Here is a 24,479-nt window from a genome sequence, read left to right as displayed (position 1 = left end):
TCGATAACAATAACAAGTTTTTCCTTCTATTCACTAGCATTCCTTTTTGGTCACCATTTCTTCCACGTGCAGCGCACACATCAACATCCAACACTTGCAGGCAAGACTACTGTAATACCATCAGCATTACTCAGAAATCACACGCATCAAATACTCAACATGGGCGAATCGAAGCCCTTCTTCCAGCCCTATGCGATCCTCCCGGTCCTGGTGACCGCGACCACATTCATCCTCACATTTCTCTGTGTCTTTGCTGGCAACACCCCTGGCTTCATGGAGCAATACTCTGTCTTTACACTCAACACCACCCGCCTTGGACAGAACGCCATCGAGAAGATCGACGAGAAGATTATGAGCTTCAACGCGACGAAGATCATCACAAAGCGTGATCTCCCAGCCGCCGCCATCGTGCACCCTGCAATGATTACTGACGCGCCTGATCTCTACGCCCGACAAGATATCGGAGACATCTTCTCAGACTTGACAGCAGGTGCCGGCTCGATCAAATCCGACGCGGGCGATGCCATCGATTCTGTACAGACGGCCATTACGAGTAAGATCTCGTCTGCCGCATCCGCTGTGGAGAGCAAAGCGTCTTCTGTCGAAGGCATCGTTGCCTCAAAGATCTCCAGCGCCATCAACTCTGCCCAGACCGCCGTCGTTGATGCAGTGAACGGTACTTACAATGACTGGATTGACGAGCTAGAACTTAAAGTCAGTAGAAATTCCTCTCCCCCTGCTTTACTACCATGACTAACAAGAAATCACAGGGCTTCTACTCCATCCACCTGCGCACTACCTGTGAGGGCGAGTACGTTACACCCTCAGGCCAGAATATCTCCATCGGAGACAGTCCAATTCCCCCGAACGGTACACACAAGAACGTCGACTCCTGCTCAACCCACTCCTCTCTCAACCCTCTAGGCCTGATCCGCATCCTCTTTGAGATCGGAATCGGCTTGACAGGTCTCGCGCTTATCGTCGCGATATGGTCTACAATTCGCTACACGTATAAGAAGGCGTGGCTGAACAGCATCATCTCAGTCGCAGCTCTGAGTTTCCTGGGACTTGCGACTATCCTCACCCATGGCCTTGCAGTCGCCGTCTCGAAGCTTCTGAACTTACTAGGAAGCGGCATCGGGCTGAAGACGGAGTACGGAGGCAAATTCATCGCTTTAGCTTGGGCAACTGTCATCCTTTTGCTCGTTAATATTGGGCTTTGGGTGGTTATTGGTCTCTTTCATGAGAAGCTTCCGGGGTCTCCATCTCGGAACAAAAGCGTCAAGAAGAACCGCGATCAGGAGAAGAGCTCAGTCTCCCCACCACTTCCGAGTTAYCAGCATGAGTATAACAATACAGGTAGATAGAATGACGAATATGTTTGATTTGCATCCTGTCTCGAATACGTCTCATGTGCTCTTCATATCATGTGATCGGTGGACTGGAGATGTCGTGTTCTTAGGAACCTGCACTCGCTTGTGCCGGTAAACCACGGGCACTACAAATGGGTCAATTTGATGTCTACTGTAAACATATATCACCCATACATACTCGCAACACTCTCTTACTGGATCTTAGAAACGGGTAGCAACATCAGTGCATATCACATGGTCCATGAAAGACAAGTGAACAACCTCGCCAACTACCCAAACCCTAACCCTAACGAAACCCACGCTGGTTCACTGGAGCGGGGAGCTTCCTTCAAATGCGGATCTGATGGGCATCACACGAAAAGGATAGTAAGTTAAATAGACAACAGGACTTTTGTGGGAAATATTTGCCCATTTCTGGAAGCCCTGCAACACTGCGCCTCGACGCAGGTTATCGACAGAAACTGAGAAGGATCTCGCGCTACGAAGAGTTCGACTTGATTTTGAAAGCTGTCACTACACACTATCCATTACCCATTACCCTCATATCAACCTGCGCAAGATGTAAACTCTGCAAAAGGCAGCTTTTGTCTCCGTGATTACCTCCTCTCATCGTCATTTGCAACTCCCTCGTCTCTCACCAAACAAACAAGAACATCGCCAGAAGATTGGCTAAGATCTGACGGCTAACACGAGAACCGGCCAGCCACCTCGCTGTTCCATAAGACAAAGGTGCCAAGATGAGAACAGTAAGAATGCTCCCGGGTCCAACGACGGTAAAGGCGATGGAGTGAACCCCAAAGTCGGTTGGTTTGAGCGTAGAAACCAGAGACAAGCATGCATGTGCGGCGATCTTAGATTGTGTGTATGCTTGGTTTTCATAGTGCAAAGAATTGACCAGAACAAGTGTGTATATTGCTGCAGCCAGCAATATATGGTCGTCAAGTGGCAGTCACCTAATGGTAGCCTCCATTGAAGCCGCCACGGCCCACGTGGAATGGGCGATCGGATTGATAGGTGCGGTCAGATGGGTACTGACGCTCAGAGGGATACTGATACTGACGCTCAGAGTGATACTGACGCTCATTGGGGTACTGACGCTCATTTGGGTACTGGCGCTCATTTGGGTACTGGCGCTCATTTGGGTACTGACGCTCATTTGGGTACTGACGCTCATTTGGGTACTGACGTGAGTCTGGAATGAAGCGGTCACCGTTGTTGGCGCCAAAGGAGCTGTTGGTGCGAACGAGTGGAAGGCCAGCGGGTGGTCCAGGGCGAGTGGCAAAAGCAGGGTTGGAGCACAGCATGGCCACGCGAGAGCCATACTTGGAGCCGCGAAGGGATACCATGTGCTTGCGGATATGGGCGGCAACAATCTCCTTGCGCTGCGGATCACCGTTGGTGAGAATGTACTGAATGAGGTAATTGCCGAACTGGTCGCCAGAAATGTCGATGAGTGGCATGCGTGGTCGATCAGGGCGGGCCTCGCACACGCGGTCGAGATAACGATCCAGGAAGTCGTTGCCGCCAATCTTGAGGCACTTCTCCACGACCTTCGATGCAAATTGATCCATGCTGTACTCCGAGGCGAAGCGGAGGACGTGATCAACCGCACGAGTACGGTCAGGGACGGATCCGTGCTCGCAGATGTGCTGGATGCACCAGTTACCGAATTGGCCGTGGGCGACGACATCGATGCTAGACAAAACCTCGTTGATGCATGGACGCTTGTCCTCCTCGAGGCAGTTCTCGAAGATGTTCTGAACCACCAGACTGCCGGTCTCGCCCAGAGCGACCTCGTGCCACATTCCGCGGAGAGCCTCGTTAACGTACTTCATGATCTGCGGTGGAGAGTCGCTCCAGCGTAGCTCGAACAGCTTCTGCCAGACGTGGCAGGCATAGCGGTGGATGACCGTCTCGGGGATGCGACGAAGGAGTTCATGCACCATGATGGCCTTGTACTCCTCAGGCACAGAGTCGAACGCCTTCTGGACAACGTGGCAGCCAAAGGAGTCCATGCTCAGAGTAAGAACATTGCCTCGAATAGCCTGGGCGATGAGGATGATCTGCTCGGGAGAGCCGTGCTCAAAGCAGCGCTGGACGAGAAAGTTGCCGAAGCGATTGACCATGAGTGGGTATGCCTGATCGATGATGGACTGGACGATCTCATGCTTCTGCTCGGGAGTGCCGACCTTGAGCTTCTGCTGCAGGAAGATTGACGCCTGCTGATCATTGTTGCAGACGATCTTGTCCACGATGAATTTCCAGTTGCAATTCATGGCACGATCGAGAAGGCGACGGTAGTTGAGCGGCTCCATGGGGTTGACGTACGTAGAGCCAGCTTGCTGCGGCGGGTATGGCGGCTGTTGTGTCGCCCATTGACCACGGCCGACACCGAATTCAACGGCAGTTGGCGACAGTCTGGTACCGATTGGCGGCTGCGGATTGAAATTGGCGCCGTTTGGCACCGTGTACGGCGCCTGGAACGGGTTAGGAGTCATTGGCGGCGTGTAACCCGAGCGCTGTCCGTTGGTGGGCTGAGGACGAGCGTAGGTGGGCATCGATTCGAACCTGTATGTGTCATCAGTTGAAGTCGAGCTCCAGCATCGCTCAGAAGAAACTTACGCAAGATGCTGGGGCATCTGAGAGACATTGAAGCCGCCACGCTCGAATGGAGCAGACGCCTTGTTCTGGACGTGCATGCTGGATGCCGCGTTGCCAAAAGCACCTGGAGGGACGTTGTTGCTGGTGATGTTGGCAGCCAGGTGCTGGGCGGCCGGAAAGGGAGAACCGATGGCCTCCTCCATGGTGTGCTGAGCGAGACGGGACTGAGTGAGCTCAAGGTCCATCAGTGCCATACGCTCCTGAGCTGCTCCAAGTTGCCTCTTCAATTCCAGAAGCTCGCCACCGTCGGAGGTGCCGGCAGAGGGAGCGTCCTCAGTCTCGGGCGTCACAGCAGGGAACGGGTCAGTGGGTGACGAGGAGCTGCTGCTCCGATGCTCAACGGGCTGGGCCTCGACGCTGCGGTTCTCATTTTGCTCGAGATCACGCTGCTGGCGGGACAGAAGATTCTGCTGGATGCTGAGTTTGTGCAGGATCTCGTCGACCGGTGTATCCATCTTTGCGGTCTGAGCCGGGAAGTCAGTATCGAGCATGGTGCGGTGACGCYGTCTGTGACTTACTCTTGTCGATGGGCCGAAGCGGTTGGCGAGCTTGGAGGTGGTGAGCGGGAGTGGATGAGCGCTGGCGGTGCGTTTGAGACCGAGCTAGATTGTTGATTAGAAGTGAACTAAGATGCAGCAAAGGGGATGGACAAACCTGATGTGAGCTTTTGTCGTCGAAGATGGTGAAGGAGGAGGAGCTCTTCTTGACGGGTGAACCAGTCCACATGGTGGGAGGCGGGGCGTGGGGCACGCTTGAAGATACAAGGGTGCGCGTGCGAGATGGCGTTCGCCAGGCGGTGAATGAACAAGATGATTGCAGGATGGCAGACCCTTCTAAGATGTGAAGATCTTCCGTCGTAAATGGTGCGGTGATTGAACGACTCACCTGGTGTTGTTGATGTCGTCGTTGTTGTTGTGTCGCGTGGCAAGAAGTTTGAAAGGTTCAACTTGGCGGCCGAGTGGAAGGCGTGTTTGTTGATCAAATGAGCGGGCAGGCGGGATCGAAAAGATCATGACGCGGAAGGGTCTGGCAACTCCTCCTCCATCAAGCCAAGGACACGATCTTTTCTTCTCGTCCAGAATAGACAGGGACCGATATGGGCTGCTTAAGACATATTGAGAATGGGGCATCACATCGAAGCATATGACAAAAGCCAAAATGATTACCGCTTAAGGGTACTGAAAAACGCAGAGACACAAGGCAAGAGAAACGCCTTGGATGCATTGCAAGACACTTACTACTGATGAAGCCTGGAGCTGCTTATACCTTGACACTCGAGTTCATAGGTACTCACTTATCCTACGCCGACTTCGAGGAGATCGTCGTCAGGCTGCTACGGCCAGACAGTTTGCTGCTATTCCTACGCAAGAATCTGCTATACGCCTCTTACTTTCCATAGCCGTGAGCCTTCAACCACTCACGCGTGATCTCAAGGTCTCTCTCACGATATCGAGCGTTGCCCTTGATGGTGTCGCTGACGACAGCTAAGCCACGGTCATAGCCAGTGTTATCCTTGTCGGCGAAGAATTTCTCAATATCCTTCTCGACCTCAAAAGAGGCAAACTTAAGCAATGACATTCGGAGGAACCTCTCCAGAACAACCATGTTGCCGCCAAGCTTCYCCCTGATCATAGGCCAGTTYGACTTGATGTACTCCCACACGGTGTCGCGAACCTTGGAGTTGTTGCCCAAACCCCCACCGACAGAGTGAAGATCTTGTATGGCGACGTTGCCGGCAAATGCAAATTGGAGGTAGTCGGCTGCCAGCTCCGCGCTCTGGACTTGGCCCATGGAGTGTAACGTGATCTCCTTGCCGTCAATGGACTTGGTCGTGAGGAACTCATTCTGGATGGCTTTGTATGCCTCCTCACCGCCGTTCTTGACGGAGATCTTGTACACGGCTGCTCGAAGAGATGGGTGAATGGCCTTGGCATCGCCATCGGTGAACGACTTGAAACGCTTCTGTGCCTCTGCGACGACCCTCTCGTGTCCGGCGAGACCTGCAGAGGAAATGAGAAGAGCCCGCAGTTGCCCTTTGAGGTAGTCGTCGGAGGCGTCGAAGTCCCAGCCAATGTTATCTGTCGCGTGAGTGACCAGCTTCAGAGTGTATTGACGAAGTCCGTTCGAGACCTCGGCATCAGATGAGAAGATGGACCGAATCTTGCCAAGACTGGACAGGACCTCACTCCATACAAGGTAGTTGGTTTCAAMTTCGAAGCCCTGGAGGAAAGACAAAACAGCTGGGGTCGTTCCCTCGCCGGCGACTGCTAGTGCTGCAGCATCGCCAACAAGGCCAATCTTGTCCTGGACAGAGAGCTTGGTCAGGTTCTTGCTCAGCTCCACCAGTCTCGCCGGTGGCAGATTGGTGCGGTAGAAGCCGGTCTGATCCGAGTTGAGCTTGTACAGAGATGTGTCAAGGTCGCGAATGGTGTCAGTCTTCGTCGTTAGGGGCTCGCGCTTGGCATCAGTCGCTTCCGGGCCAGTCTTCAAGCCGAGCGGGATCCACCAAGTAGTCTCGTCTTCTTCTGCCGTAACCTCACCCGCCGTGAGGAACCTTGACTGCTTCACTGTGATCTGACCAGGCTCTTCTGCCACAGTCACCACTGGAAAGCCGATTTTGCGGATCCAGGGATCCATAAACGTCGTCACGTCCTGACCAGATGCCTTGGTGAGAGCAGCCCACAGATCGCTGGTGGTAGCGTTGGAGTACTTGTGCTTCTGGAGGTAATCCGCCACGCCCTTCAAGAATACCTCAACGCCGAGGTGGGCTGCCAGCATACGAATGACAGAACTGCCCTTGAGGTAGCTAATGTGATCGAAAATCTGGTCGACCTCGAGCGCATTTCTGACGGGAACTTCAATTGGGTGGGAGGTCCTCAAACTGTCAAGTTGGAAAGCCATTTGCATGCTGTCGGTGACAAATTGGCCCCAGACATCCCAGTCCGGGTGGAGATGGTCCACAGCATACCAGCCGACCCAAGTCGCGAAGCCTTGTTGCTATTAGCTTAGATCGGAGGGAGCGTCTTCGATTGAGTCGTTACCTTCGTTCAACCAAAGCTCGTTCCACCAGTCCATGGTTACCAAATTACCAAACCATTGATGAGCGAGCTCGTGGGCCACAACATACACGACGCGGTTGCGGTACTTTTGATCCGAAGCATACTCGTCGAAGAGAACGGCAGTAGTGCGATAGGTGACGAGACCCCAGTTCTCCATGGCTCCGTGAGACTGCAAAACACTGGTCAGCAAATTTGCGTGGAAGGAATACCCAAGATGGGAGACATATGATTGGCTGTGAGCCAGTCAGTGGAAAGCTCCCACCCAGCAATGCAGGATGTGCGGATGTGGAGACGACTTGAACAAAAGGAGCGAGGACTTACAAATTCGTGAACAGCTAAGAGATCCGCCTTGGGAAGCGGGTACTCAATCTGAAAGATCTGCGGGCCGTTAGCGATTGCATGCAAGGTTACGAATAAGAATCACACACGTCGGAATAGAAATCGACAATCTTGTGTGCGCTTTCAAGAGCAAGCCTGCCCTGCTCCTTTAGGCCCTTGGTTGTGTACACTCTGACGGGCAAGTTCTTGCCATTGTACTTCCGCTTCGTGAAATCCTCCACGTATTCGAAGTCACCAAACGCCCAAGCGAGTAGGTACGTCGACATGATTGGAGTCCGATCGAAGCTGACAATCTTGTGGCCCTCCTTGCTCTTGCGTGTCTCCTTCTCGGGCATGTTGCTCAAAGCTACTAGATCTTCTGGAATCTCCATCTCGAAATCAAACGTAGCTTTCAGGTTGGGTTCGTCGAAGCAGGGGAAAGCACGGCGTGCATCTGAGCTCTCGAATTGGGTGGAGAACATGTAGTGGTTCTGACTGTCCCGTGCCACTCCCTTTGAAGCCTCCACAGTTGGCTGATACTTTGAGCGGTAGAAGCCAGCCATGTGGTTGTTCATGACACCCTCAAATGTGATTGAGAGAACGGCCGCTGGCGATTGCTGCAGCTCTTGATCGAATGTGAAAGTGCATCGCTGGTTCTTGAGGTCGTGAGAGATGTCAGAGGCCTTGATCGCAGATGATGTCTTTCCAGAGTCCGAAACAAACTGAGCATCGTGAACACGCAATTCAAAGGTGTTTAATGTAATGGACTTGGTAGCCTTCTTCACGTGGAGCTCAATGTCCACCTTGCCTTGGTATGTCCATGGCTCGCCAGCTTTGAGATCCATAAGGGAGATGGCATAGTTGCTGGGCTTGACATCGTCTGGGAGGATATCGCGATCGGATGCCATCTTGACGAGACTGCTGGCGGGGTTGCTGGAGCAGTGTCGTGTGTTGCGGAGTGACAGGACTTTTGAGGTTGATCGGGGGTCTATTCTTCTACCAGACGGCGTCACAATGGGACCGAATGAAGATGCAGCAGTACGAGGGCCAGTCAAAAGAGTTCGTGCTGGAGGCGTCCTGAAGGAAAAGCTCGCTGTCAATGGGAATGAGCTCGCGGCGGTGGTTTGCTGGCAAAGCAGCGCACTGCGGGAGATTGCCCCACTACGAGCGACGGACTGCTGCACTTGTGTAGTAAGCCGTCGCGAGCCGCGCAACGTGGACATCACACGGAGAGGAGTGTAGAGGAGTGCGAATGCAGGAAGATGGCCCAAATTATTGAATGCAGAAACGCCCGCAAAGATGCCCTGGAGATGTGACGCGCCCGCGTCGAACTATATCATGGCCGCGGGGATCATTAGCGTCTCGAGAAGGACGACATTCAACCCAGAGTGAATACACGGAATGGCGCGGCGCGTAGACCTATCGATCTCTCAATGCGAAGTGGTTGGGAACAGAAATCGCGGTGATGAGAGTTTGATGGAACGAGCTGGCCAACACTCGATCCAACCTCTTCCCTAGGCATGTCGTAGAACAACAAGACAGCGTTGCTCGAATATGACAGTATCTTATCATCAAGTGAGGTCTCGATCCCGTCAAACCTCTCTTCTTGGTGCCTCACATCCTCACAGCCATGGGGGTATGTTGGCTGTGTCTGTTTCCCTGAAATCCCATCCCATGCAGACGCCATCCATGCTTTCGTAATATCATGCTCCTTCGCCCAGCCCCCTCATAGCCGCACAGTAACATTAACACAGGGTATCCRGAATTGTAGCCTCTCCAACATTCCCTTGATCCATTCGAACACGTTGCTTCCGTTTGCTCCATTCACGACCTCTGCTCCCATCCCGCCCGTTGCCATCTTGCGCTTCACACCCTCAATCGCCACGCTAGCCAAGGATCCACCGGTCCCATTAAGTGCTGATGCTGCTAGGCCGGCCGTCTGGAATACAGCCTCCGTAAGCGTCGCATTGCCGCTCATAACCGAACTTGCGGCTTCCGTTATCGAGGTCGATGCGCCAGACCATCGTGGCTCGAACCAGTCCGCTTCAAAATCCAAGAGGGAGAAGGTAATGCAGCAGAGAAGGAAGCTACCTGAGGCGGAACGGCGAAGTCAGTATATTTCATCGATATTGAACGCGCGGAAGAATGCGCCGGAGGCTGTCGACGTACAGTATACACATGGTCGGGTAAGCCAATAGTTGCCGAATAGGAATAGAACGGTATATAGAGGACTCGCGGTGCTGAGGAAAACCAGGAGAGACGCCCAGGCTACGCGAATGTCAGTGACGGTTCAAGCAAGATAATCTGTTCGGATCGATACGTACTTCTCAGGCAGAACATGGTTGACAAGCACGGAAAGTTGATCCAGATTTCCGTTAATGCATGGCGCACGTTCCAGTGAATGCTCGGAGTCTAAGTCGAGGCTTTGTGTACCTACAGTAGGAGATGATAGTCGAGGTCGTGTGCATCAAGGAAGCGGCGATGGGTGAGAAGGAGTTGCGGAGTCGGAGTCGGTAAATCCGATGCTCCCGTTCGGCATCCTGGGGACTTTGACCTCACCTCGTTCATCTTTGCCAAACCCATCTTCATAGCCTTGCAGCCATGCTTCATTGGATTACTGTCACTTCAAGAAATCAGGTCTTCAAAGCTGAGCATCTAGATGGTCATGGAGCTACCCAAAGAATACGCCAATCAGCGGCGGTTTGTAACGCTCATTCACCGATTCCCTCGCGTTCTACATACTCGTTCACTGCTTGCTTCACTTACGGTCGAATCAGTCACATGTGCATGATGCTTTTCTCCGCATCAGGAGCCAGCCCTCATCCTTGACATACATCTTCACAATTCTTTCTCTTCCAACAACCACTCTCTTAGTCTTCAACATCACCATCCATCACCCCCACTCTTCATCTAGGCACCTCRGAACACGTCGACAACTCATCAAGCAGAGGACGCCATGTCGTCGAACACCCCGGCCGGCGTAGATGTCAAGCCTGATGTCGAAATGAGTGACAGCATTGCATCCCCGCTCCTCGGCAAGCGCAAGCGTAGCGAAGACGAGGACGACACCGCCAGCATTTCCGACGAGAATGAGGACAACGATGACAACGACTTGTTCATGCCCGATGATGAATTCATCGTCCCTGACGATGACAGCGAGGATGATGATGAGGAGCGGGACACTCCCGATGACGACAATTCTGACAATGACGTCGAGGACCATGACGTTCCCCAGGAGCCCTACTCCGAGTCAACCGAGACCTACCCTCCATGCGCCATCTACGATCTCGGCATCGACAGCATTGCTGAGAGGCTAGTTGGTGTGCCCAAGCAAGTATTGGACATTATTTCATGCTTTGGTGGAAGTGGCAAGCACGTTGACACCCTTGTTGGGGCCGCGAAGAAGCTTGTCACAGTTCCCAAAAACCTCAAGGTTCGCATAGGTCTGCTTGGAGATGCGGGAGCAGGAAAGAGCTCTTTGCTTAACTCCTTAACGGATCTCGACGATCTGGCGAAGTCCCTCTCCGGCGGCCAGTCCTGCACTTGCGTCCCAACAGAGTACAGCAGTGCTTTTCCAACGCAGCGCAAGGCTTTTGCTGCGAGTATCCGTTACTTTGATATCAAGAAGATTCGAAGCGTGCTGGAAGGGATGCTGGATGACTACAACCTTTTCACCTTTGAAAATGATAGAGACTGGGACGACGAACAGCGCACCCAGTTCAAGCGAGCCATGCAGAACGCTCTCAAAACTTTTCGGGTTTTGTTCTGCGATCTCACGGAGTTCAAGGATGACAATGTTGCCAAAGAATTCCTCAAGGCCAACTGGCAGGATACGAGCGTCGACGCCATCGGAATGTTTCTCGATTCTTGCGAAAAGAAGTTGAAGGACAAGATCACCCTCAATCTGGGATATGCCGAATTTATCGAGGCGTCTACCCGCACAAGACTGAGAGATCTCGTCGACCCACTCACAGGTGCCAAAGCGAAGGGCGACAAACCAGCGCTCTGGCCGCTGGTGCGCTACGTCGGGTATGTTTCCCTTTTCCTCCCTCCCGGTGGTCGCTAACGTCTCGCTCGTAGCATTGGTGTTCGTGGATCCAGAGTTTTAGAGAATGTCACGATCGTCGACCTTCCTGGTGAGTGATGCAGCGTTTCGTCAGCTGAGTGGAAAGGACTTTGTATTGACTTTACCAGGCATTTCGGACACCAACAACGTTCGAGTAGAGCTGTCTAAACAACACATCAAGCTTTGCGACTATCTCTGGGTCGTGGCACCAGTCAAGCGCGTAGTCGACGACGGCTCCGTTTACAACATCCTTGCCATGTACGGACAACGCTTCAAGGGCAAAGTGGCAGTCATCTGTACTCACGCCGACGAAAGCGTTGATCGTAAACTCGCCAACCATCTGGAGGACTCGGGTTGCGAAGTGCGTCCCTATTTCGACTATACTCAGCAGTGGAAAGACAAGAAGAAAGAGGTCACAAAATGCAAAAAATCCATCATAACCATGCGCAACCGCAAGAAGCCAACTAAGCAAATGATCCTTGACGTCCAGACTTCCGAGGACAAGCTCAAAGCTCTCATTCTCCAGCGCGAAGCGATCGATGCCACGCGGTTCGAGTTCCTCGTCAAAGCGAGAGCTACTTTCATCACTGCCCAGTTGCAAGAGGAAATGCAATCTCATCTCCCCGGTGGATCTGCGCTTACTACTTTCTGCGTCTCCAACAGTCACTACGGGTCTCACAAAGGTGCTGTCAAGCTGAGTGGCCCTCGACTCTCCGTCGAAGCCACCAAAGTTCCCGTTCTCCGTGCACATGCATTGTCTCTGCCCGCCCCACTACTGATGGGATCCTTGAGCGCTTTCGCGAACCACACCATGACGGTGTTCCTGAAAAGCGCTCACATGTGGGTCGACACTACGAACGTGGAGCGCCGCAAGGAGTTGCTCGAACTGGTCTTGGTACCTCAAAAACTCCTGGCAGGTAGACTGCAGAAGCACAAGGAAAATTTCAAGGCTGTGGTGTAAGAGAGTATTGTCAAAGCCCTGGATGCAAACAAGATCAATATTCTGGAAGTTGCTCTCCAGAAGTTCGAAGAGAAGAAACAGAAGCACAGTGCTTCGGTCCGGGCATTCATCCGCAAGAATGGCAATCATTCATCCAAGTTATGCCCAAAGGACTGCTGGAATGAGTCTTTCACCCGGGCCATCCATCAACTCGTAGATACCGAAGGCCAGTCTTGGGGAGAGGACTTTCTGAGCAACATGGACGTTACCAAAGGCTGGATTATCGCTGATTTGCAGCGTGTACTAGTCTCAATCGGAGAGCAGCCGTCCGCTACTGTGCTACCGATGACAAAGATCAAGGAGTTGATCGAAGCGCAGATCGTCGGCGTGGAGGATATTTTCGACGGCATCGTTACAGAGTACAAGAAGGACTTTGGAAATATTGCGCTGGACATGACCCAGGATAGCGAGAAGAACTACTTCAGCCGCTCCATGCAGCCAATCTATGATTCCTGCAAGATGGATTCAGGCACGGGCGTCACGAGACGCTCTCTGGACAAGCTCGAGGCTCATCTCAACAAGACCAAGGAGGATTCGCCGTTCACCGTGCTTCAGCACTGTGCAGTTAAGGCTATCATTGCCAACGACGAGAAGCACGTCAACAAGTACCTCATGGCCAAGATCACGAAAATCTACAAGGAGACGCATGCGGCGTGTGACAGAATGGTCGGCAAGAGCACTATTGAGGATCCCAAGGAGGCCAAGGCCCGTCTGTCGCTCAAGGCCGCCATTCCCAAAATCCAGATCGAGCTTGACGCGGTCAAGAAGGATCTGTTGGCGGTCAAGCAGAAGTACGCTACTGTTGTGATGCAGTGAACGTGCGGGAATGGGATGAGTGGAGAGGTATGGGTAACATTTGATGGCCTGTGACGGCGGCAGCACCATGAGAACGGATGCCTGGGAGCGACAGATACGACCAGACTGCCGTCTTCCCAAAAACTTCCTTTGCCTAGGAAGCTGTAGATAATGCCCTGCGAAAGTGTATATCGAAAGATGCACGGTGGAAGGGTGTTTCAATAGCAGCAATGACATAGACGCGGTCGAGCATATCATGTAAACGTGGCTGTTCTTCAATTCAGAAACATTCGTTCTACGTACGTAAACGGTTCGGATACGCATCGTCACATCGCATCTGCCTGATCATCATCACACTTTGCTCCAGACTCCTAGCACCACCTGCCTGCATTGATGCTGCATGAACCATCCTCCAAAACAAACCAGCGCGTGTAGAAGATAAGTGGGCATTGGGCAATTAACAGCATTGTCCAGACTTGGCCTTGTCGGTGGGGCCGTTTGAAGGTCCAAGAGGAATTGCGCTACCCTGGCCTGGACCGGGTCCGGCCTCGCCTTGGTCGAGTGCTTTGCTGCTGACGATGCGGTAGATTTCTGCCAGTTCCTGCTGGAATGCAAGCTCGACGTTCGAGGCGTCCAATGCAGACGTCTCGATGAAGGATAGGCCGTTCTCGCTGGCGAAGGTCTTGGCGTCTTCGGTGGACTGGGAGGAGATTTTGTCAGCTTGTTGAATGAGCAGGAAGATTGAACTTCGTACGTACCACCGCCCTCAGGTGTCGCAAATCGGACTTGTTACCGCAGAGCATGATCTAGATAGTCATTTAGTCTCCATCCAATCTCCAATGATGCCTTCTCATCCTTACCACAATGTTGGTGTCGGCATGATCCCGTAGCTCCTTCAGCCACCGCGTGACGTTCTCGTACGTCTGTTGCTTGGAGATGTCATAGACGAGCAGCGCGCCGACGGCACCGCGATAGTAGGCCGATGTGATGGCGCGGTAACGCTCCTGACCAGCGGTATCCCAAATCTGCGCCTTGATCGTCTTGTTGTCGACCTGAATGCTGCGCGTGGCGAACTCGACGCCGATGGTGGACTTGCTGTCCAGATTGAACTCGTTGCGGGTGAATCGCGAGAGCAGGTTGGACTTTCCTACACCGGAGTCTCCTATGAGCACCACCTTGAACAAAAAGTCGTATTCGTCGTTGTTGGCCATGGCGGCGAGTGTTGAAAGGGAGTTGTTGCTGCTAAAGTGGCCGGGAGGCGGAGTGGAGGGGTATCAGCGGCGGGGACGCTCGCGGCGGTGAGAGCGCGCAAAGGTACGCGGAAGGAAGCCGAGTGGTTGTCGTAGTTTGGATCCGGGTTCGAGTRCGCACTGAAGGTTTGAGGTAATGTGTTGGCAGGTGGTCGTCTTCGGGCGTCTCTTTGTTGAGGTCTGGTTTGATCGACTCAAGGAGGTTGCTCTCTCCRTGTGGACCCTGAATCGAAATGGATGCTTGTCTTGATCTGGGACTCTCACGTGCCATCGCGTTCGTCCAAAACACGACATCAACGGTGATCGTCAACCTTATCCCGGGAGAGACAGCAGCGTGGAGTCAAATTGTTGCATACCAGTCACGTTGCCGGAAACACAAGGTCCATCACTTCAAGATCTTGATTGACTCTCACGTTCACCAGGATGAGATAGCACGAAGGTGTATCCGATTCTAGCCTGAATCGAGGACTTCATCAACTTCTATCCACAACATCACTCCAACATGGCGGACTCGGACGGAGAATATGACAGTCATGGCTCAGACGACAATGGAAAATCCGGCAACGGCAAAGGCCGTGCGATGCCTTCTAGGACGAAAGGCAGGGCGCAGGCCAGCTGGGAGGCCGGTGCTACTCGAAGTTATGAGATGCAAGAAGCACCAGACGGGAGTATAGAAGGCATGCTAGGCGGCATTGAAGAGGCGGGAAAACGAAAGAGGTGGGTCATGCCTTTCTGCCCTTGACCTCAATGCCGCATCCTGACTTTCGCCAGACTCCTCAAAGACACAACGCCTCTCCAGCGTGGTATTATTCGCCACACGATTCTGGTTTTGGATCTTTCAATTGCGATGATAGAGAAGGATCTTCGTCCGACGAGACACCTTCTTACAATCTCCTATACCATTGCTTTCATCCGCGAGTTCTTTGAACAGAATCCCATCTCTCAGCTTGGAATATTGGGAATGCGTGAAGGCTTGGCGGTTCGCGTCAGCGACATGTCTGGCAATCCGAATGATCACATTTCTGCTGTGAGAGCACTGCGCAGCACAGATCCTAAAGGCAATCCGTCTTTACAAAACGCTCTTGACATGGCAAGAGCAGCTCTATATCACACTCCTTCTCACGGAACTCGCGAGGTCGTGATAGTGATGGGAGCTCTACTCACTTCCGATCCGGGGGACATCCACGACACAATCAAAGCTTGCATCAAGGATCGAATACGGGTCAGCATCATCGGATTGGCAGCAAAGATGCACATTTGCGCTGAGATTAGCCGAAAAACAAATGCTGGAGATGAAAACTGCTACAATGTAGCAGTAGATGAAGTCCACTTCCGAGAACTGCTCATGGGTATCACGACACCACCTGTTGTGCGCTCAACAGATGCAGAAGCCCAGAAACTCAACCAATCCGCTCTTTTAATGATGGGCTTCCCATCACGAATCGTAGAATCCCAACCGACTCTCTGCGCCTGCCACGGGAATCTCACACAAGGAGGATATCTCTGCAGCAGATGCAAAGCAAAAGTGTGCAATCTGCCCGCAACTTGTCCCACTTGCGATCTGACCCTCATCCTCTCGACACATTTGGCTCGCTCATACCACCATCTCTTCCCATTACGGAATTGGGTCGAAGTTCCCTGGCAGCGTGCACGGCAAATTGGCAGTATACAATGCTATGGCTGTCAGACAGCGTTCCCAAATCTACAAGATGCGATGAATGGAAACCCTAAGGCGAGAAAAAGAGCAGAGGGAGCCTCGGAGTCAAGCAGGTATGAGTGCGAGACTTGTCAGAATCACTTTTGCATTGATTGCGATGTGTTCTGTCATGAAGTCGTGCATAATTGTCCGGGATGTACGAGCAGAGCTCATCTCCCTGGCGCTGAGACGGCGAATGGCGGACCTTGAGATTAACAATCGAAGCCCAGTCGGAAGCATTGGAAATGCACCTGCTACATACCAGTAGCACCAAAACATCGAGACTCACAGCATCATACGCGCGGAGGGGAACAATCTGGAGTGCTCCGCTATCAAGGATGAGTGCAGCGAATTCATCACTCAGAGGTACAACACGAGCCATCCACACACTCGTATTCTGGAGAGCAGGTTTGACTCTGATTGTCGGCTCCTCAGGCAGTCGTGTGGAGAACATATCTTCCGGAGATAGGTATTTGAAGGAGGCCACCATATCTCCAACCAGTCACGAGCGTGCAACAGGATTGGAAAAGGCAGTAAGATCTCGAAAGGCAAAGTTGGATATAATCTACAACTTACTACGAACCCACATCTCCAGCTTCTCCAACCCAGCCGAGCCATCATAGACATCCCTCTCCACCGCCCTCGCATTGACATGCTGAGGACTCAACTGATCCACAGTCTCACATCCCAGTAGTCTCATAGCGGTCTCCACCTCTGCCTTCAGAATCTCCAGCACCCTCTCTACTCCAGCCTTCCCACCAGCTCCCAGACCATATAATGGTGCCCGTCCAAGCCCTACTCCCTTCGCGCCCAACGCCAACGCCTTGACAACATCAGTCCCTCGCTTGATCCCTCCATCCACCCAAATCTCAATCGACTTCAACACTTCAGGGCAGTACTTTCGAATCTCCAACAACGTGTGAATCGCAGGCGGAGCAGTATCCGCTGCTCTCCCACCATGATTCGACAAGATAATCCCCTTGATCTGCGGCGCATACAAACTCGCCAAATACGCATCTTCRTGCGTCTGCAAACCTTTCAGCACGATCGGTAGATCGGTATGTTTCTTCAACCAAGGCAAAGTAGTCTTCCACGTCAGATCCGGCGCCGTACCCGCAAACAGCGCCTTGCCAACACCACCGCCAGCATCTCCCTTCTTCGGCGCAGGAGATGTCGTGGATGCCGAACCCTGCTGTACAGCGCTCGTAATGGGTAGACTCCCACCCACATTCTTCGTCCGCTCATCATGTTCTCTCTTTCCCGGCACCGGCGCATCCAACGTCAAACAAATGAATTTAATCTGTGGGAGTTTTTTGATTCGCGCCAACATATCCTCGCTCTTCTTCCGATCCGTCTGCACGTACAATTGCCATCCAAAGACTTGTCCGGGCTGTGCTCCCGCGACGATTTGCTCGGGAGTTTGGGAGGCGTTGTTGGAGATGATTTGTAGGGCTCCGTACGTTGCGCATGCCTGGGCGATTCCGTGTTCGCCGTCTGGGGAGGCGAGACGAGCCATTGCGGCTGGCGAGACGAAGAAGGGGACTTTGACGTCGAGGCTGCCGAGGAGGGTGGTGGATGTGTCGCAGTTGGTGCAGTCTACAAAGACGCGAGGGCGGAGGAGGATGTTGCGGTATACGGTGTTGTTGAAAGTCTTAGAATGGAGGTCATCGGCGGCAGAGAAGTAGTAGTTCCACGCTCGTTTGGAGAGGTTTTGGGTGGCTACCTTTTCTATGTCGTCGATGTTGAGGCATTCCTCTAGACTCGTGACTTCTTCTTGTGGTTGGGTTGTGGCATTGGCGGGTTCGGGGGCGTTTGCTTGGGGGAGGGTGGTCGTGTCGATCGAGCCCAGTTTGGCGGATTCCGGGAGACTGGTCTCGAGGGTGCCGGGAGGGTGGATTGGATCGTACTCTTCGGTGGCGTCGGTGCCGGCGAGCTGGAGGATGATTTTACTGCCGCCGGGGTGTTCGGAAAGGAAGGAGGTTACATCGTAGACGTTGCCATACAAGGCCACCCAGCAGCTCTCTTTGGAGCGGTGCTCTTGGATCTGCTGGTACGTGAATGTTTTGCCCATGACTGAAGTGAAGTCGAGGGCAAGTAACGGCAGAGTGCCGTTGTTGGAGGTGGTGTGTGAGGTGAGGAAGTGAGGGTGATGTGTTGACTGAAGCAAAAGATATCAGGTCGCTTACAGTTGGCGGATGGCTAGATACGATCGACCGCCACGGGAAGAACTTCTCAGAGCAGAGCAGGCAGGCCGGCGAGAGTGAAGTGTTGGTGGAGTCGTTTGCTATCATTATTGAGTTTGACCGGATAAATGACACCATCGGCTTCTGTCGGCATTTGTCGGTGTATGAAACCGGCAACTCTTGCCTCTCGTAGGGCAGACGCCTATTATCATTCCCTCCAATGATAGGGCGCCTATTTGTATCGTAGAGACGGCAGTAGATATTGTAGAGACGGCAGTAGGCTTAGTATAGAACCTCAGTTGTATGAGTGGGGAAATTTCATTCGCGTGAATAAAAACCTCTTTGAAAATCACTAACGCCCTACGTAGAAACTGCTCACTCTGCCATCCCCTTTTCATTCAAGTACTAGCTTCTACAGAGAAGCCTTTTACCAAGCGCCGTCCTTTAAGGGTTCTCCGCGAGTGCCTTGTTGATGGTCGAGATCATTTTTTCCCCGGATGCCCATCGGACTACGACGGGAACGCCATTGTTCGTCTCGCTGAACTCGGTCTCACCCTGGACACCCCAAATCATGAGTCTGTCATCGTAAAGTGGGCTTCCGGGCGTGGGGGTCTCGGACTTGGTGTACTAAGGTAACGTCAGTACTTGGAGGGCATGGTTCGAGCTGATGAACTTACAAGAGGTCCGGTATCATCACATCCGAGCTGGGGGCGACCATCCTCAATGGGGTTTGTGAGGGTAATACCTGAGAAGGCCACCGGAGTCTTGGCGCGATCCCACTCATAGTTATTGAACTTTCCGATCAGTCTGTAGCCATAGGTGGAGAAGATGGGCTGGTCGTAGTGATCGGAGTCTGGGGTCACGACTCCAAACCATCCGGCCTCATCTCCCAGTCTTGCGCCCAGCACCATCACGGCGAAATTCTGCGAGGCCTCGCAGAAACCGGTGCCCTGCTCGATGTTGTAAGTCTTGATGATAGTTGTCGCACCTGGAAGTTAAAGATTAGCGATGGCTCAAATACCTGGGGCGCAGAAAGATAGTTTGAACTCACCGAATTTCGAAACGCCTTCGTCGTTGTCGTGGTTATTATTGWCGAAGGCTGGATTGAACATCGCCGGGGATGAKCCATGGCTGACGGCACATTTCCTGGACGTGAGGATGTGACGGGGACCAACGAGCGCACCGGTGCAGTAGGCCGCCGCGATGCCGGTATCCCACTGGATCTTGCCAGTAGCCATGGAAGGGTCAACGCCGCTGTCTCCGAACTGGCGCTTGCCAATAGTAGCAGGGGGCGCCCATCCGGGAAGTGCCGTCAAGTTCCTGTAGTTAGGGTCGACGATATGGTGTTGGATGCCGAAATCCTCGGTGGTGGCGGATCTGGTTGGCAAGGCTTGCGTGAAGGCGGAGAGGAGGGCAACGAAGAGTGTTGCGGAAGTGGTGTAGTGCATCTTGGCGGGTTGGGAGGTGGTTTGTGAGTTGGATGGTGTGAATGTGAGAGTGTTAATCTGATGTTGTGAATTGGAGAATTTGAATTGGAGGGTCTGGACTGGAGAAGTGAGAGGTATTTAAGAAAGTGTTAGCTAAAGAGCGGAACTGGCGGCCATGAGCGTGACCTCGCAGAGTCTAAAGGTTCCACAAAACCAGGCGACAGATGGACCTGGGGCTCCCGTTCCAAACTTCATCGAGCATTACGCTTTACGCCTACCGCATCGAAATTTCGACTCACGAGGAGAGATCCCGTACATTCCGTGGCTTCAAAGCCCTACGAATGGCTTCATGGAATTCACAAGATGCCAGTCGATTAGAGAGCATAGGGCCGGGAGCTTCCGGACTATGGTGAATCCACAACTCTAAAGGCTCCAATGACTTCTGATGAGAATCTGATCAAGTGAGCATAGCTTCTCATCACAGCGGAGTTGCTACTCACGAGTAGACGACATGCAGATCTCCCACAGTCCGCGGCTTTGAATGAAGCACTACAGCATCCCGCGGCTTTTCAAATCCTCTCCGGTTATGGGAATATGCCAAGACGTTGTATCTGGAATCGAATTTGCCGCAAATGTAGTCAGCTGTAGTTCCTGGCTCGATAACTGGTGTGGTACACTCCAGTAGCATGTGATACCCAGGTCCTGTGGTGCGGTCCCGATAGACTTCCGGGATGTGATTTGGTAGCATTATGTGKCCTCCATTCTCCACAACGTGGCTGCTCTCTTAGGAAGCGTCTCGGTGCTCCCTCGCATTTGGATCGCTTATTCCTGGATGGGGATCTGTTTGATTCCTTTTGGGGCCGACGTCTTCTCCGATGGTATATTTCAAGGAATCTCACACTGCGAATGGCGAAGGTACATTCAATGCTGTAGAGCCGCCGATGGCGGGATTGGGCAGTAATTTCCTTGGTAGGAAGCTCGCATATGGTTGAGAATTCTGCCTGTCCCGTGGTGCCAAGGATGTAACAACATGGTTGATCTACCCACTGCAAAGGACCTAAAAGCACACTCGGCTCTCCGATGCTCGTCCTGGGTGTCCCGAAGGATCCGGCTGAGTTGACATCAGAATTTAGCATTCGCCTTCATCTTTCAAGAAAAGAGAGTTCCCTGGAGAGTCATACCTCTTGGCGGTCATCGTCTTCTCCATCAGTATGGACGGGGAAGTCACTGCGTCATGGTCGTGCGATCTTGACCAAGCCTTCCCGAACCACATACCCAGCTGAAGCTCCCAAAGCCCACGCATATCGATGATTCGGGATTTCATCTTGCTTGTGTTAGCTGAGTGAATCTGGCGGGCTCAACCCCGGATGCCTCGCAATTATTGTTTTGATTCTGTCTGCGTTAGGATCTGATTACAGAGCCTAGCAATACGACGACGCTCCGCTCTGTGTGCTAGATATGTGTATTTTGCTGTCCATTGATGTGCACGTGTACGCCTGATAGGAAGAGGTGAAAATCGAGCTCGCCTTCATGTAAAGGATTCTACCAGCCAGCTGGCCCAGAGACAGGAGCAGATTAAAGCCGTTCGATTCGTGCTGTCGTGATGGGCCTCGTAACTATTCTCAATCAGTATGTCCGCCGGATCGTGTTCATACTGTTCGCACGATGAGGTGTCCTTCCTGCCCTCGTTTCGCCAAGGCTTGACGCGGGCCGCAGCACGCTAGACAGGGGTCATTTCAACTCCATCTCCTGCCGGTCGGAGTTGCCCATTCCCGAATGCGCTCAATGTAGAATGTCATCTACTCTACGAGCCATACCGAAGATTCGTGTTGAATCGCGTGCTTGCCATTCTGCCAAGTTGCCGGCAATTTGTGGCCTTAGGACCCCCAGAGCTGTAGGGGCGGACTCCAAATGTGACACTGATGCGTGGAACTAGAGACCCTTTCAAAGACATGTCTTCACCCTGTAAACTCAACAGAAACTTTTCAGACCACCCGACTGCCGTGGCTTTGCCAGATTGCAAGCACGTGAACTGCAAGCACGTGAACTACACAGAGTCACGCTCTAACTCGTGGACGCAAGCACCGAGAGTCTCGACCATACCCAGCAAGCCGGAATGTCTCCTGTATCGCGAGACCTCTCGGGTCTTCAACGCTGGTTAGTGTACATGTCAATCTTCTAAAGACCCTGGGGGAGATGAGTGATGAACTTCTGTTTGTTTGATCATACGCCTGGTCCATTGAACATTCTTGCAAGCAAGCAGGTAATGTCAATCGTTGTCGGTCGTCCGAGATAACCCTTAGCTGTTTCACTTCCTACGGTTGTGATGGTTCCCCATCGATTGTGCGTTCAGCGCGCAGAATGTAAGAGGTAGAGTGCTTTGCTGATTAGGGACTGGATTGCTCAATTTCACCTCTAATCTTGGTCTACCGAGGAGGCAAGAAAGGTGCACGTTGGTAACTAGCTCAGGGAACCCCCCTGTCGCTTCATATAGCATCTCCTCGCAGCGGAGATCATTCCCACGTACGAGTCACCAACATTGTGGTTGTGGGTAGGAGGAGCGAAAAGATAGGAGGCTCCGAGAAAGGGAGGGGGTGGAGGGATGCTATGGAATCAAAGACTTCCGAGACTTCAAACCCAATGGATGACGAAGATTACAGAATTCGGGAAACGATGTACGACTTGTTTATTTGCAGACGACGGCCTTGCGATTTTCACAAACTCGCTGATGCGGAAACTACTCACACGGAAAATTTAATAAGTTTTGAGATCTTCTTCAAGCAGCCAATGTCATCATTGTCAGCAATGCTCTAAAAATTTTTAGATAGATGTAAACACATGCTCGAAGGCCATCCGCCTGCTCGTCCGCCTAGTCTTCGCCTGCAAGCTCATATTGCGACGCAAAACCGCTAATACAACTCCTTAGTCTTGCGCTGCTGATATTGCAGCGCAGTGACCTCATCATATTGAGCAGGAGTTTCTTCCGTGACAAATTCCGGCAAGGGGCCGACGGAAGTATCTCTACTAGCCTTGAAAAAGAAAACACAAGAGTGTCTCTCTGGAAGAAGTCCATCTTGATCCATCTTATGCGTCGGTGGAGGAGCAACCTGATGTACTCCAGCACGAATGAAACCATTGGTCCATCGTTGGAAAGTATCACTGAYATTGACAACCATTTCACTCTTCTGACCCGGTTTCGTAAGAGTCACAGGGACAAAAGTGCCGGGTTTCGTACGGTCTTCCAATTCGAGACCACCGACGCCATCCTGAAAGAGCAGCGTAATGATCCCAAAGTCCGTGTGTGGCCAGGTGCGTTTCACACGTCCGTCGGCCAGTTTTTGGGTGGGGATACTTGGGTAGTGATTCATGCGAATCTCACTTGCTGCGGGTATACAACGATCCACGAGCCTGCCTGCTTCTACGTGCAAGCCTACTTCAATCGCCGCCATGATTTCGAGACTTATACTCTGGCAGGTGTTGTAAGTTGCTTCCATGAAATCGCGGAATCCTGGCTGTGCTTCTTCCGCTGGCCAGAGATTGGGATATTCTTGATCGTCAAGTGGACCGGCGTCGAAATGTTCCTATGTCGCCGTCAGATCCAAAAAGCTAGAGTGTATGGAAAAAAGAGAGAGGGATGCTTCTTACTCGCTCATCGGTCAATTCATCCGCATTTCGACCCTGAATGTTTTCTTTCCGCAACTTGGATGTCTGTTCGGATCCAACCCGACTCCATCCGCGCTGAGGTTGCGGTCCTCGAACGCATGCAATATCCCCCTTGATGTTGTCTGGTAAGTCAAAGAAGGTCCTAGACTGCCGTGGTAGATTGGTCAGAAAACATGAATTATCCTAGGATATATAAAGTGACAAACGAACCGAAGCCAGAAGATTCTCGATGGTTGCATCGGATAGGCCGTGATTGATGAGCTTTACGAAGCCACGATCCTGGAATGATTTGACAAGAGCGTTGCCCAACTTGAGCTTCTGCAACTCAGTACCCTTTGTGAAGAGTGAGAAATCGAGTGTCGGTAAGTCGGACATTTTTCGTCAACAATGTACTCCTGTGCGTCGTGAGGATCTGTCGAAAGGCCGTCGATGATGGGTACTAGTTGATTAAAGCTACCAACAGCATCAAGCGTGATTCGGTCGAAACAGCGGTGTGTATTGAGAGTCAGTTTTCTAGTCAAACCAGCGCATATGGCAGTCCTAGAGGCGTTGGATCTCGGCGTTTTGTAGCAACGTTTTACTTCAGCGTTTGACATGGTTGTTGACATAATGCTGCAAGCTTTATGACTCGTGAACCCGAGCTAGATTCGTGCTTATTTTAGTGAAAGAATACTATGATCTTCGGCCAATGACGGCAGAATGGGAGATCGTGCCCAAGCGAAAGATGTTGGTTGTTTTTTGCTTTTCGAAAGTCCCTCAAGGGAATGCAATTTCAGGGAACTGCCTTGGCCGTTCTTATGGAGAGCCCAAATTGAAGACACTGTAGTCTATCAATGTGCATGTTGCGTTGATCAGCCTCGAGTGGCCTTTGGAAGTGGACGGCAAGCGTAGTAAACCACATTATCCCAAAGGGCTTCATCACCATCCCCACCCTTGCCAAACAGCCTTCTCGCCTGGAATGCGAGACACTGACGGCCAGTCAGTCAAT

At 52.3% G+C, this 24,479-nt stretch overlaps 10 protein-coding genes; 3 read left to right on the top strand and 7 right to left on the bottom strand.

Annotated features, from left to right (window-relative positions):
• Positions 1–159: 159 nt before the first annotated feature.
• Positions 160–1,367, top strand: RCC_09610 (uncharacterized protein; the record flags this gene model as incomplete). XM_023774851.1 has 2 exons in its annotated part: positions 160–714; positions 771–1,367. The coding sequence occupies 2 exons, from the start codon at positions 160–162 to the stop codon at positions 1,365–1,367; spliced, it is 1,152 nt and encodes a 383-aa protein (XP_023630619.1).
• A 959-nt stretch (positions 1,368–2,326) lies between these two features.
• Positions 2,327–4,760, bottom strand: RCC_09609 (related to RNA-binding protein pumilio; the record flags this gene model as incomplete). XM_023774850.1 has 4 exons in its annotated part: positions 2,327–3,941; positions 3,996–4,498; positions 4,553–4,636; positions 4,689–4,760. 4 exons carry the CDS (start codon positions 4,758–4,760, stop codon positions 2,327–2,329), a joined length of 2,274 nt encoding a protein of 757 aa, XP_023630618.1.
• A 660-nt stretch (positions 4,761–5,420) lies between these two features.
• On the bottom strand, positions 5,421–8,319 carry RCC_09608 (related to (AAP1)-alanine/arginine aminopeptidase; the record flags this gene model as incomplete). XM_023774849.1 has 4 exons in its annotated part: positions 5,421–7,024; positions 7,076–7,262; positions 7,415–7,462; positions 7,522–8,319. The coding sequence occupies 4 exons, from the start codon at positions 8,317–8,319 to the stop codon at positions 5,421–5,423; spliced, it is 2,637 nt and encodes an 878-aa protein (XP_023630617.1).
• An 818-nt stretch (positions 8,320–9,137) lies between these two features.
• Positions 9,138–9,751, bottom strand: RCC_09607 (uncharacterized protein; the record flags this gene model as incomplete). XM_023774848.1 has 3 exons in its annotated part: positions 9,138–9,502; positions 9,581–9,679; positions 9,736–9,751. 3 exons carry the CDS (start codon positions 9,749–9,751, stop codon positions 9,138–9,140), a joined length of 480 nt encoding a protein of 159 aa, XP_023630616.1.
• Positions 9,752–10,367: 616 nt separating this feature from the next.
• RCC_09606 (uncharacterized protein) lies at positions 10,368–13,293 on the top strand (the record flags this gene model as incomplete). XM_023774847.1 has 4 exons in its annotated part: positions 10,368–11,440; positions 11,492–11,547; positions 11,606–12,372; positions 12,442–13,293. The coding sequence occupies 4 exons, from the start codon at positions 10,368–10,370 to the stop codon at positions 13,291–13,293; spliced, it is 2,748 nt and encodes a 915-aa protein (XP_023630615.1).
• A 436-nt stretch (positions 13,294–13,729) lies between these two features.
• RCC_09605 (probable GTP-binding protein Drab11) lies at positions 13,730–14,483 on the bottom strand (the record flags this gene model as incomplete). XM_023774846.1 has 3 exons in its annotated part: positions 13,730–13,972; positions 14,031–14,078; positions 14,133–14,483. 3 exons carry the CDS (start codon positions 14,481–14,483, stop codon positions 13,730–13,732), a joined length of 642 nt encoding a protein of 213 aa, XP_023630614.1.
• A 541-nt stretch (positions 14,484–15,024) lies between these two features.
• On the top strand, positions 15,025–16,428 carry RCC_09604 (probable RNA polymerase II transcription initiation/nucleotide excision repair factor TFIIH, subunit SSL1; the record flags this gene model as incomplete). XM_023774845.1 has 2 exons in its annotated part: positions 15,025–15,239; positions 15,294–16,428. 2 exons carry the CDS (start codon positions 15,025–15,027, stop codon positions 16,426–16,428), a joined length of 1,350 nt encoding a protein of 449 aa, XP_023630613.1.
• Positions 16,429–16,783: 355 nt separating this feature from the next.
• On the bottom strand, positions 16,784–18,289 carry RCC_09603 (probable glycolate oxidase; the record flags this gene model as incomplete). The annotated part of the gene is made up of 1 exon (XM_023774844.1): positions 16,784–18,289. One exon carries the CDS (start codon positions 18,287–18,289, stop codon positions 16,784–16,786), a length of 1,506 nt encoding a protein of 501 aa, XP_023630612.1.
• Positions 18,290–18,845: 556 nt separating this feature from the next.
• Positions 18,846–19,849, bottom strand: RCC_09602 (uncharacterized protein; the record flags this gene model as incomplete). XM_023774843.1 has 3 exons in its annotated part: positions 18,846–19,028; positions 19,079–19,389; positions 19,453–19,849. 3 exons carry the CDS (start codon positions 19,847–19,849, stop codon positions 18,846–18,848), a joined length of 891 nt encoding a protein of 296 aa, XP_023630611.1.
• A 2,888-nt stretch (positions 19,850–22,737) lies between these two features.
• Positions 22,738–23,866, bottom strand: RCC_09601 (related to iron/ascorbate family oxidoreductases; the record flags this gene model as incomplete). XM_023774842.1 has 3 exons in its annotated part: positions 22,738–23,409; positions 23,474–23,638; positions 23,702–23,866. 3 exons carry the CDS (start codon positions 23,864–23,866, stop codon positions 22,738–22,740), a joined length of 1,002 nt encoding a protein of 333 aa, XP_023630610.1.
• Positions 23,867–24,479: the final 613 nt, after the last annotated feature.

Source organism: Ramularia collo-cygni, assembly GCF_900074925.1.
Source record: "Ramularia collo-cygni strain URUG2 genome assembly, contig: RCC_scaffold18, whole genome shotgun sequence".
Classification (NCBI taxonomy): domain Eukaryota; kingdom Fungi; phylum Ascomycota; class Dothideomycetes; order Mycosphaerellales; family Mycosphaerellaceae; genus Ramularia; species Ramularia collo-cygni.
This window is presented reverse-complemented; position numbering and strand designations above follow the sequence as displayed.